The sequence below is a fragment of the Ovis aries genome, chromosome 9, assembly GCF_016772045.2.
Source record: "Ovis aries strain OAR_USU_Benz2616 breed Rambouillet chromosome 9, ARS-UI_Ramb_v3.0, whole genome shotgun sequence".
In the NCBI taxonomy this organism is placed as follows: domain Eukaryota; kingdom Metazoa; phylum Chordata; class Mammalia; order Artiodactyla; family Bovidae; genus Ovis; species Ovis aries.
In genome coordinates, this window is record NC_056062.1 from 47,873,620 (window position 1) to 47,887,425 (window position 13,806).

The 13,806-nt window shown below is 41.1% G+C and overlaps 1 protein-coding gene across 15 annotated transcripts in view; it reads right to left on the minus strand.

Moving 5' to 3' along the window:
• The window catches only part of EYA1 (EYA transcriptional coactivator and phosphatase 1), a 367,945-nt gene that overhangs the window by 133,904 nt on the left and 220,235 nt on the right, over positions 1-13,806 (minus strand). For 9 of the 15 annotated variants that reach the window (XM_060393796.1, XM_060393794.1, XM_042254308.2 and 6 more), the window contains 2 exons: positions 2,513-2,582; positions 2,042-2,187 (listed from right to left, as the gene is read on the minus strand). In XM_060393796.1, the coding sequence (XP_060249779.1) occupies positions 2,042-2,187; positions 2,513-2,582 (216 nt within the window). The remainder of the gene's footprint in view (positions 1-2,041; positions 2,188-2,512; positions 2,583-13,806) is intronic. The other 6 variants (XM_060393795.1, XM_042254309.2, XM_042254306.2 and 3 more) reach the window with 2 other exon arrangements.

The following is a 13,806-nucleotide window of genomic DNA, read 5'->3' on the forward strand; positions in this document are numbered from 1 at the left end:
CCTCAGAGATAGTCAGAATTCTAAGACCATCAGAATCTTAACTATCAGTTTAGGGTTAAAACCCATAAATTTAAATTATGTGCTTTTCTTCTAGGAGCAAACAATGAAAAGAAAGCTGCCATATTTTTCCATGCTCTGGCCCAAGAAAAATAGAATGGCAGGCCAGAAGCACTAGGGCATCTCCTTGCCCTCAAGGCACAAAAAGAGAAGAAGGGGGGTGGATCAGGAAAGTGCTCAGGACTGAGAATCATTTATTCCCACATTTACAAGCATGGAAGGCTCTGGGATCAAGTCCTTCACACTAAGCCTTACTCTCACCACTTTCCCAATCCCCACCTACCATACGAAAATCCCCATTCTCACTTTATTAACCTTAGAACGTCTGTTCATCTCACCCTACTGGACCAACTATTTCAAACAACAGAGATATCTGTTGATGGTTTAAAACTAGAGGAGTCCTTACCCAGAAACTGGCAAAGGGCCCAACCATGACTGAATGGGGAGGAGCGAAAAAAAAAAAAAAAACAAGAGAGTTGTGTGGCTAGCAGCCAAAGCAGTACCAGGAAAGGCATCTTCTCCTGGCAGCACTGATCCATCTACAGCACTCGAATACTGTTTGCCCTAGAATATGCATTTATATTTCAAATCATCAGCTTATAAATAAGTTTTGAGAATATAAATTGGGGGATTGCCTTAATTCACATTATAGAATTTGAAGTCACACAATTCAAATCATGGAATCCTCTTCCTCCTTCAGCACAGGAACAGTTTAAAAGTAAATTACAGATAATCTGATCTATATTTAACATCATTTTGAGAAACTCAGCGAAGTCATGGAAATGAAAGATAATTCTAGGAAGTCCGTTTGATGGCTGTTTTTAAGTCTAGTTGAAAAACACTTCACTGGATCACATTCAGTTGTGATCTTTTAAAAATAAAACTATAAAAGCTGAAGTAATACATAATTTAGATTTTCATTTCTGTAAAATGTATATATGGGAAATTTGCTTGGGGTAAAGACAGGACAAAAAAAAAAACAAAGATAATTCACCTTCTAATGATCAATGAAATACCTAAAGAAGAACATTATTTGTTTCAACATACTGAGAAGATTATGAAACATCAATAGCAGCAGAAGCAAAATTAGAATATTGATCACAAAATAATCCACTAGTCTTTTCTTTCAGTCATTGCTTCCAAAATTTCATGTATTTTTTTTCTGGATCACTAGGTTTTATTTATTTTGTAATAAAATGCCAATAATTCATTTTTTTATATTCCAACAAGCTGCAATTTGTTTAAGATCACAGCTACCATTCCATGGAAAAGAAGGTATTTTTGGAATCCTAAGATTTTTAAGAATTAAACTCTGAAGTTTGGCTGGCTTTATTTTTAATTTACAGGTATTGACCCTGTTAACAATTGAGTTAAATTACACCAAGATAAAAATAATCTCCAGGTGAGAGGGAACAAATAAGGATGTGAGCTTTCAATGTTTCCTGATTGGGCTCTTTAAAGTTCAGCCCAAGCCACGATATAGATCACTTTTCCTAGCGGTTGATAACACTGACATATGAGACGACTACTCCCATCAAGTTTAGAGCCAGGGTTTGTTGAATGTGGCTTGTACTTCTCTAATCATAGCTCAGCACCTGATAAATAGGAAATGAATCTTCACCCCCAAAAGACTTCCTTCACAGAAGTTTTATCAGAAATATGCACCAGAATACTTTGGATTCCTGAACCAAGTGTTCAAATGGCAAATTAAGAATTGAGGAATGGGGGAAAATAAATGGGGGGAAAAAAACCAAAGAGCAAAAGAGCAAGTGAACCATGCTATCTATCTGCCACTTCTGACCTCAAGATAAGTAGCCACCCCTTCTTACAATGTTCATTAGAAACAATCATATTAAGAATTCAGACACAAAAGGTGAAAACCCCTTCTCAAGTGACCAAGAGCTCCATCCACTCCTGTGACACTTTAACACGTACAGGTGAACCCACTAGGCAACACCACTGCTAAAGCAACGAGATTACTCACCATAGGAGGAGATTCCATAGGGCTGTCCCGGCTGTGGGTACGTGGCGTAGGCTGTAGCTTGCTGCATTCCTGTAGTAAACTGTGTTTGCCCATATGCAGCCATAGTTTGTGAGGAAGGGGTAGGAAGAATATGTGGGTATGGTCTGCTATTTGTCAGAAATGACAGAAAATAGAAAGCCCATGCATTAGATGGAAACATGCAAGGTAACTGATTAACAACCAAATCACAAATTCTAGTTAAAGATTGTTTCTTCATGTATAACCTTCAACTGTCATAGACAAAGTACCGAAATATTTCAGTGTCCCTCCTAGGTGATGCTCCAAATAAATTTACGTAAGTACACTTAAGTCTCTATGAAACACACTTTAGTTTAACTTCAGGTGTAACATGTGGGCACAAGACCTGACTAGAAATAAGATAAAAGACTACTTGGAAAAGTTATCTATTGATTAAGAGAAAATACATCTTACTTGGAAGGATAAATCTGTGGTGGGGAGAACTGATGAGTTGGTCTTGGGCTGAAGCTGCTGCTCCCAATGGCTGGAAAAGAAAAATAATGCACAATCATGAAAGAAAAACACAAAATATGTGTTTGATAACATTGATATAGTTTCAGCTCTGGGTAGACCACATGACATCATAGACCTTTCTGACCTGCAGAAATAGTAATTTCCTAAGTTGACATAATAGAAAGTTAGACTATACTAAGGAACCTACAGACACTGATTAAGTGATTCTGATTTGACATCAACTCTTAGAAAATATACTCACAATCCTCTTAAATACCAGTCAGTGATGACTTTTACAGTGGCAATACTTTAAGAGCACAGGGAGTCCTGGCTACTGTTTGGAACAATGCACTGAAAGGCAGGGGATGAACAGGGCTAGGCAGGACCGCAAAGTCCTCTGGCCTATTGTTCGGATTCAAGGGGAAACACACCCCCTGAGACCATGGTACCAAGAAACAGTGTCTAGTCTCTCAAAGGAGTAGAAATAAGACAGATTCTCATTTTCCTGCACTGATTCAGCAATTTTTTAAAATAAAAATGCATTCCTATATGAAATTTCTCAAGTTGCAAATTCAGCCTGTTATTTTCTTGCTTGGAGGTAGATGTTCCTGTGCCTTTCAGAGATATGTGCTCCACTTCAGTGTCCAAGTCACAAAGTTGTGTTTTTGTATTTTTTTTTAAGAGAGTATTTAAGCATTCAAGCAGAATTTGATTTCTTTTTAATCACACAGACTTGACTCAGTAAGTCTCAGAAATGCACTAAACTCTCTTAGCAAATATTCTACACTCATTCTGAACTAAAGAAGCAAAAAGACATGCTTTTTGCTAACACAAGACCTTAAGATGTTAATTATTGGTTTCTATTTATGTACATAACTATCTACATGCATTTATCTATATACTCATTTACATACACACATTTACATATATGTACACATTTATATATGTATTGCCCCCTTTACCCTCAAATTCTTCCTGTTCTTTTCCTGGCGAAGGTGCATCTATGCTTTGGGTACAATTATTATATGATGTAATATGTTTGCTTTCTTTTTCTACTAATAATCACTGCAGAGGTTCTTATTATATTCTACATTAAGACTCTTTGTAAACTTCCACACACCTCAAGTTTTATATATTTCCACAACATCACATCAATACAGTTATGTTTTTCAAAAATGTAATTTTCTAGCTTGTGTTTCGGAGAATAGTGGTGGATTTGCATTAGAATCTTAAAACCTATGACTAATCCTTTCCCGGTAAAGAAGACTGGCCTAACACAGTGACAAGAGAATAGCTGGAGGTCAGTATTACTCTTCCGAGTTGCTAGATTTCAACCCTCTGGCTGTTGGTCTGCAAGAGACAGAGGCCGTATGAACAAGAGAAGGCCGGCTAGCCCAGCTGGTGTCCCCTCCCTCGTCTCTTGGCACGTGTTGGGTTACCACTCTGTTCCAGGCATTGAGCTCCATGCTGCAGACACAAACAGGCAAAGACAAGTCCCGGGTGTCACACATGGGGAGGCCAACACAAATATTGCAATTTACAGAAGGGAGAGGTTAGTGAAAGAATGCTTGGACCACAAGTGCTGCCACTGCCTGGGTCACCTGTGACTACAGTCTTTCTACTCCCCTCTTCTAGGCCTGGAAAGAGACCAAGGGCAGAGTAGATTTACCCAGTAGGATAATTACAGATGGAAAGGAAGTTTTTAAAAAATGAAACGACAACACAAGTATGTACTATAACACACAATGAACCCCAAAGCCGTCTGATGATAGAAGCCACAGAAATCCCTTTTATTCTTTTCAAGCTCTATCCCTGTATTTTTCAAATTGTGGGTTATGACCCAAGAAAAGACCCATGAATTCAACTTAATAGGCTCTTAAATTCATCTTAATAGGCTCCACTCAATAATTTTGTTTTTACAAACAGAATAATAGAAGCTATCAGCATTATTATACAGAGTAAGGTAGGTTTGGAGAGGCTTTGATTTAGATTATATGCATCCTCTATGTATGTACAAATGAGGAAAGATTTAGGAGGCTACAGAGTATGGTAACACAAGCGCGGGTTCTGGAATCAGAATTTAATTTCAGCTCAGATTCAAGATCCAACTCTTCTGTGCGGTCTTAGTCAAGTTGTTTGTTCCCTCTACGCCTTGACAGGACTTCACAGGTGATTCAGTGGTAAGGATCTGTCTCCCAAAGCAGGAGACTCAGGTTCAATTTCTGGGTTGGGAAGATCCCCTAGAGGAGGGCATGACAACCCACTCCAGTGTTCTTGCCTGGAGAATCCCATGCATGAGAAGCCTGGCGGGCTGCAGTCCATGGGGTCGAGAAAGAGTCAGACACAACTTAGCAGCTAAACAACAACAAAGCCTTGACATGTTCTCATGTAAAGTGATGGTAATACTACTACCACACAAATAGGCTGGCTATGAGGACTAAATGAAATAATGACAGAAAGTGAATAATACAAAGTTTGTGTAAGAAATGCTTACCATCTCAGATTCCTAAATTCCCACTGTCTTTGCCCTATATCTGCCCCTCCTTTTGTATTTTTAAGTCCACTCAAAGGACAGCATCACCATCTATAATATTCAGTAAAATGCTTAAAAACTGGATTCTTTGTCCCCATTTTATATACGGGGCTAGAAATTAAGTAACACGTCCAAACAAATAAGAAGGTTGGTATTTGAACTCATATCTGCCCATTCTTTCCACCCAAACATGCAATCTCCTCAATCCCTTCTTAGAAATCAGAAACCTCAGAATCATCCTATCCCCCTCCCCACATTATGTAACTCTCAAGTCAACCACCCCAGTCTGGAAGAGCTTGCTGAGCTGTCCTGCATTCTCCATTCCTACCCTCCAGTCCTGGGGTGGGTTCTCAGTAAGTCTTCCCTGGCCTGGATCAGTAGGCACTGAGCTACTCTCCCCGTATTCTACCCCCGCCCTTTGACTCTCACTACTGCCACCATATTGATCTTCCCTACATGGCAACTGCATGTCCATTCTCCAGCTTACAATATCTTAACTCCACTCACATTATCCATAGAAAAGAAAAAGAAGATCCTTGGCAGAATGCCTCAAGATATTGGTTTAGTTACACAGCATCCCTGGACTTGAGAACTGCCCATGCATGCCATGTATTTTCCCATCTGCCTTGGTTGCTCTTCATGTCAGGCCCTACTGTCTCTTCTTTCCTCTGCCTGTTAAACACTCACTTCTCCACTGGGACTAAAACATTTTCTCTTTAGGATAATGTCTTCCTCCCCTGTACTTTTTGGAATGTTGTAAACACTGGCAATGTGATGCTTAACCGCACTAACAAACACTGGCATGATGGTTAGTGTATGTAAGGTATAGGTGTTAGTTTCCTCTGCTAACCACAAGCTTCTGGGGTCAAGGACCTCCTATTCTCCTTTGTTTCCTGGCACCTGATAGGGCCCAGCATGTGGTGGTGGTAGTAGTAGTAGTAGGGGGGTGTGGGGGTATGTGTGTGTGTGTGTGTGTGTTAGTCGCTCAGTCGTTCAGACTCTTTGCAACCCCATGGGAATGTACCCCACCAGGCTCCTCTGTCCTGGTTTCTCCAGGCAAGATTACTGGAGTGGGTAACCAGTCCCTTCTCCAGGAGATCTTCCCAAGCCAGGGAATCAAACCTGGGGCTCTTGCATGCAGGCAGGTTCTTTACTATCTGAGCCACCAGGGAAGCCTTCAGCATGTGGTAAGTTATCAATAAACAATGTGTGTTTAATAAGACTGTGAAGTTTAGGTCAAAGGCAAAGTAGAATTTTTAAACTCATAATGACATGAAAGTTGTTATTTTAAGTTATTTATAGATATAACATATAATATAAATGGGGATCAATAGTCTTCCTTATTAAATAGATGCAAATAAGAACCTATGATGCTGCTCAAGTGTCCTGCTATTTCTCTGTGTGCACTTAAAACTATTGACCATGTAATGCCCTATGAACAGCCACATCCTTGGGGCTTTCTCATTGAAACCCCTATGATCTCTATGTAGCCTAAGGCCAAGAATCTTCTACCTTCTACCTACAGTACTTTTTCCCTTAGTTGCCTAAAACACTTTTAACTTTTTTAAAAACAATAGTCAAAGAATTCAGATTAAGTGTAATTTCATGAGTCCAGAATAGCCTAAGGCAAAAAGAATGCTCCCAGGCCATTTATCAAGGTAAGTAAAATGGCCCTCATGCCTTAGGTAAACTCCACAGGATGCAGGCCAGAGCCCTGGGGCAGAGGGACAACGGCTCCTTCTCTGTTATGGCACACTTGTTTCCTATCACTTCACACTTTCTCCTACCTCTCATGTGTAAATTAAAGAAGCTCCCCAAATACTACTTCAGGAAGGGAGAGGAGAAGGACCTCAGGCAAGTAAAATCCACAAGCTGGAGATCCTCTGAAAAGGCTGATAGAAATCTCAAAATTAGCAAGTCCTCAGTTCAGAGCTCCCCTGAGCCTCCTCTGGTTCATTCAGAATCATTCACCTGGACAATCAGCTCAAAAGCCTAAAAGCAAGTTGTAATTCTCCTCTTTCCCACATATCCTTTTATCTTAAGTCCAGCTAGCTCTCCCTCCCAAATATAAGCTAATGGTGACAACTTCCTTTCTCTCATCTGCCAACTATTCCAATCACCAACGTTGGCTGTGACCAGAGGAAAGGACAGCCAGGATACCCCCCTTCCCTCTACTCCTCTCCCCTAATAGGATCCTGGCACAATATATTCTCCCTCGGTGGCTCCTCCAGGAGGCACGTGAGCTAACATGTTCTTCCAACATCATCTTCTGAACTAGGAAACACCGGTCTCCCTGTTTCTCTTTACCTTCTCCTCATTCTTCTCCTAAAGAGGATGTTCCACATAACAAACAGTGACCTCTTAAAAACAGTAATTAGATCATCATGTCACAACCCCCACTTGCCCTCAACTCCAAACCCTGTTATCCTCCTATTTCACTTCGATTAACCCAAACTTATTCCCTCACTTCCCTAAGAGCTCTGCTCCAACGCCCTCTCCTCAGAGGAAGCCTCCCTCTAGAAGAGAGCCCTACCCCCACTCTTCACTATAGACTTTGATCTGCTTTTGTTTTCTTCAGAGTACTTTTCACTGCCTGTTTATTTACACTGCTACTTATCTACTGATCATCTGTCTCTTCCACAAGAATGAAAGCTCCATGAAAATAGTAACCTGCTTACTTTTTTACCACTATGTTGGCCCACAGCCTAGCACACTGCCTAGCACATAGTAGGTGCTCAACACATAACTGTTGAATGAATAAATCAGATCCCCAAAGGTAGATCTTTCTGTGAACAATTACAAAGAAATCATATTTTGTCACACAAGATGTTTTTTTCTGCTCCAGAAATTTCCAGTTTTCAAATACATCAGACATCAACTTTACATGATCAGTATCATCAACTGGCATGATGAAAACAAATGAATAACAAATTTGGGCTTTGTGGAGTGGAAGCAGCAGGTAAAGATATTTTGCAATGCCTCAAAATAAAGCTCAAAATAAAGATATTTTGTGATTATTTTCAATCGCAGTTGTTCTCATGACTGTATTTTTAAAACATAATAAACATTAAAATCATCGAAGTATTGCTTTTCATTCATCATTCTCATCACTGTATTTTTAAAACATAATAAACAACCTTGCATTTTTCAATTCAGCCACATGCATTGGAAAATCAACCTCTCCCCTTTCAGTCTCCCCACCCCAGGATACCTGGTGATTTCCCTGGAAAAGAGTAAGCCTCGCTGCCTCCTTAGAGATTTAAGATGCTAGAGCTCACTGAAGGACACAGGTGGAAATAGCTATTACCAATGTCAGGATGACTCTACTTCTTCATTACTTTTGATATCCATCTCCTTAAGATACCCTGAATATTTGAGACGTGAATTTTTAAGCTATCATGGAGAAGGAAGGAGGCATAGTGACCACAGAGATAAAGACCATCTTGGAGTTAATGCCTGGATATTCCTTTCTCCAGCCTCCTCTTCCCTTAGAAACCCTAAGTCCTATTCATAGTCACTCCAGCATGCCATGGTTTTTGCTTCTTTACTCATGAAAGAGAGGGAGGGAGAGAGTAGAGGAAGGAGGATAGGAGGAGGAAGAGGAAGAGAGAAGGGAAGAGAAAAACTAAACAATAGAAAATGGGTCCATCCCCATGTTGTTCTGTATCTGCTATGCTTTGACCCAATTACCCAGCTCACGTGATCCTTTCCTCTGTGTCCAACAATCAATCTATGGCAAACAAGATCCTCCATAGCTTCAGTCTCTTCACCAAACGATCTCTCCACCTTCCACTAAGCCCTTCAAGGCTCTAACTTTTTTTGCATCTTTTCCCAGTAGAGAAAAGATATCCTTTTTTTGCATATCCTTCTCCCAGATTCCAGAATCATAAAGACCTAAAAATACATCCTCCTTGTTGTTTCTCCCAAACCATTGTTTTTCTGCTGTCCCAGGAAATCCTCCCTTCTCTGAAGTTCACGACAACTCTTTAACACTTCCATAAATGACCCATCACCTAAGAACTGCCTGGAGTTTATAAAAAATTAGTATTTGACTGCGTCCTGACATCTCCCAACATTATCTTGGGTCATGCATCTAGTGTTTTCTCATTCAGTCTTGGCCTCAACTCTGGTCTTCTACTCTGGTCAACCATCAAGCTCAAGACCACATCATGGACTTCCTTCTCCATTCCAGTCTTAAACCACAAGAGCACAAACTGATTCATTTGTTTATTTACAAACATGTACTGACCACTGTCCATGGACTCCAATCCATGATGGCCACTGGGACGGTAAGTGTGAACAAGACAAAAGAATCTCTACGCTCACAGGGCCATGGTTTAGCGGAGGAAGTAAAGTGAGTGAAAGTTGATCAGTTGTGTCCAACTTTTTGCGACCCCATGGGCTGTATAATTCATGGAATTCTCCAGCCCAGAATACTGGAGTGGGTAGCCATTCCCTTCTCCAGGAAACCTTCCCAACCAACCCAGGGACTGAACCCCGCTGTCCCACATTGCAGGCAGCTTCTTTGCCATCTGAACCACGAGGGAAGCCTGGTGGAGGAAAGAGGAGGCAAAATAATTTTTAAAGGGTTGATAAAGGCTGAGGAAGGGAAGTACAAAGAACCAACTCGAGAAGCATGAGGTGGGGACCTGAGTTTTGAGATTAAAGAAGAAACATCCTTTTTCCACAGAATTTTCATTCCTTATTCCCATCTTATCTGTTCTCCAAGCCATCAAGAGAGGCAGACCCCATGACATGTTATATTCCCTCAATCTATTATCCTCTTCCTTCACTCTTCTCTATCTATTCTAGGAAGGAAAACAGTTATTTGAAACTAGTCTTTCACTGATGCCCTCAGTTCTCTTCTCATATTGAATCACTTCAGAGAAAAAAGTAGAAGCCATCATTCATTCATGTATTCAAAATTTATGTAGTAAATATCTGAGTTAGACTGGACATGGAGTAACAGACTGGTTCCAAATAGGAAAAGGAGTATGCCAAGGCTGTATATTGTCACCCTGCTTATTTAACTTATATGCAGAGTACATCATGAGAAATGCTGGGCTGGAAGAAACACAAGCTGGAATCAAGATTGCTGGGAGAAATATCAATAACCTCAGATATGCAGATGACACCACCCTTATGGCAGAAAGTGAAGAGGAACTGAAAAGTGAAAGTGAAAGTGAAAGAGGAGAGTGAAAAAGTTGCCTTAAAGCTCAACATTCAGAAAATGAAGATCATGGCATCCGGTCCCATCACTTCATGGGAAATAGATGGGGAAACAGTGTCAGACTTTATTTTTTTGGGCTCCAAAATCACTGCAGATGGTGACTGCAGCCATGAAATTAAAAGACGCTTACTCCTTTGGAAGAAAAGTTATGACCAATCTAGATAGCATATTGAAAAGCAGAGACATTACTTTGCCAACAAAGGTCCATCTAGTCAAGGCTATGGTTTTTCCAATGGTCATGTGTGGATGTTAGAGTTGGACTGTGAAGAAAGCTGAGCGCTGAAGAACTGATGATTTTGAACTGTGGTATTGGAGAAGACTCTTGAGAGTCCCTTAGACTGCAAGGAGATCCAACCAGTCCATTCTGAAGGAGATCAGCCCTGGGATTTCTTTGGAAGGAATGATGCTAAAGCTGAAACTCCAGTACTTTGGCCACCTCATGTGAAGAGTTGACTCATTGGAAAAGATTCTGATGCTGGGAGGGATTGGGGGCAGGAGGAGAAGGGGAAGAGAGAGAAAGAGATGGCTGGATGGCATCACTGACTTGATGGATTTGAGTCTAAGTGAACTCCGGGAGTTGGTGATGGACAGGGAGGCCTGGCGTGCTGCGATTCATGGGGTCGCAGAGTCGGACATGACTGAGCGACTGAACTGAACTGAACTGAACTATCTGAGTGCTTGTGTTGTTAAAGTGTTAGTCACTCAGTCATGTTGACTCTTTTGTGACCCCATGATCTGTAGACCACCAGGGAAATCCATGGGATTTCCCAGGCAAGAATATTGGAGTGGGTTGCCATTCCCTTCCCCAGGGCATCTTCCTGACCCAGGGATCGAATTCAGGTCTCCTTCACTGCAGGCAGATTCTTTACTGTCTGACCACCAGGGGACCCCAATCTGCCAGGTACTTTTTCAGGTGTCAGGGATACAAATGAATAAAAGAAGACTGAATCCCTGCCATCTCAAGCTTACATTCTGATGGGGTTGAGAGACCAACAATAAACCTAATACAAAACTGAGTGCTATCATTTGTCAACAGTTTTGTGTGTCATTTGGTGGACAGGAGATTCAGCATTTAGAGAGATCAGAAGTCTAGAGTGAAAGTTCTGTAACACCGAGTAGGGTGGTCAGAGTGGGTATCATCAAAAAGGTGGGATGTGAAGGTCAGGCAGGGATGGAGTCAGGCAGGTACCTAAGAGGTACCTGTCACCTGACTGCCCTTGCAGAGACCCTGATTAGAGGAAGAGCAGGAGGCAAGGGGGGCAGGCAATAGGATCTGCTGGGCTTGCAAGCTCATTTTAAGGATTCACCTTTCATTCAAAGATGAATGGGAGCTGCTGGAGGGTTTGAACAGAGGAATCAGGCAGGAATTCCCTCACTATCTTGCCGCCTCCTCTTCCTCTTCAAACTCATCTGCATTACTTCCCATTCATCTTTCCTGAGGTTTCTGTGGAAAAGCTATTCTTTTTCTAGGCTGATTCACTCCTGTTTTGAATGTAAGCCATTGCTATCTCATCAGGATTGCCTCTACCTTTCACCCCTGCCTCTATAAAGTTCATGTTGGCATCCCCGACCACTCTGACCTTCTAAATGTCATCATCAACCCTTCAACCCTCTTTCTAATGGACCATCATCTCTTCTTTTACTACCTATGGATGTGAAAGACATTTTTCTTTTCCCTGTCTCCACTTTCTCATTCATTAAGTCATTCATTCATTCAATAAACTTTATGAGAACATACTACCTGCGAGGAACTATGCTGAAGACACAGAGGCTGCGCACATGGGCCAGTGGGCACAAGGGGCAATGAAGCTCGCTCGTCCACTTTGTCCACTAAAACTGCTAAATCCATCCATTCTTCTCATTTTTTAACTTTCCTATTTTGAAATAATTTGACAATTGTAGAGAAGTTGCAAGAAGAGTAGAAAAACTCCCCAGATACCTTTCACTCAAACTTCCTTCCCAAATGGTAACATTTTCTGAGATTAGCTTTTATTCTCTCTCTCTCTATATATGTGTGTGTATGTGTGCATGTATGCACCTGTATAGCTCACATTTTTTGGAGCTGTGGATATGATACCTCTTTACACGTAAATATTTAGTGCATATTTCTTAAAAACAAGAAATTTCTTCACCACAGGACTGTGATAAAAATCAGGAAAAACATTGATGCAATGCAATACCATTATTCATAGATACTTCGGGATTCATAAATACTTTGGGATTATTCATAGATACTTTGAGAAAATGTGGTAATCATGTCTTTGCAGTATGTGATTGTTAACTTGTACTTTAAAATGATGCCTTTTAAAAAGTATGACTTTTATACATATGCTGTGCAAAAAAGTCATGAAAAAGGCAGAATGAATAAAATTTCTTGTTCACCACCAACTCCCAGAACTTGCTCAAACTTGTGCCCATCGAGTTGGTGATGCCATCCTACCATCTCATCCTCTGTCGTGTCCTCCTCCTCCTCCTGCCCTCCATCTTTCCCAGCATCAGGGTCTTTTCTAATGAGTCAGGGTCTATTCTAATGAGTCAGTTCTTTGCATCAGATGGCCAAAGTATTGGAGCTTCAGCATCAGTCCTTCCAATGAATATTGCCAGCACCCTATTTCATGTCTTCACTATTTCTTGTCCAGATGAAAGGAAAAAAAAAAAAAAAAACCCTAACTGTTCTCTACCCTTCTGTTCCCGAGCCTTCCTTTCATTCTGCCCACGTCATTCCATAAGGGAATATGATCACGCAATGCTCTTCCTCTGGGGCCACCCATGGCACTCAGGATAAAACACACACACCATATGGAACACACCTGCCTGTTTCGATTCTGGCCTCTGTCTCCCCATGTAGCACCCCACACCACCACTCACACCAGACACACCAAGAATGTTGATCCATCAGTGGCTCCTCCAAGTTCCACGCCTCTTTGCCTTGGTCTCCTCCAATGGAATGCGCCATCCGTCCGGCTTCCTCATCCTCAATTCTATGTGTGCTTTATTGCTACTCATTCTTAAAGGCTAAGCATAGGTATCTCCTCCAGAAAACCTTCCCTGACCAGCCCACTCCAACTCGGTTTCTTCCTGGGTGTTCTCAGGGGTTCCCAGGCTTCCCTCTGGCATTATCGAGCTGAACTGTGATGGCCTGGTGATTAGGTTGCCCTATTAAGCCACAAGCCAGGACTGTTCTCACACATCTTTGAATCCATAATAGCACTAAGCACACTGCTTGATATGAGTCAAATTCCAATAAATGCTTTATGAAAGAACTATAGGTATAACATTTTATTTCCTATTGCCTCTAGCTGGTACCATTAGCATAAAAGTTGTGCATCTGCAGTTTGTTTTATATCTACATATAACTCTTTTTAGTTGTGTTATATGTGAAATGATCCTGAGAGCTGGATGAACTCAATCACAAATTTACAGAAGTAGAGCATCTCCAATGGAGAGCTTTTATAAACCCAGCAGACAACCTGAAGAGGGTTAAAATTTGAA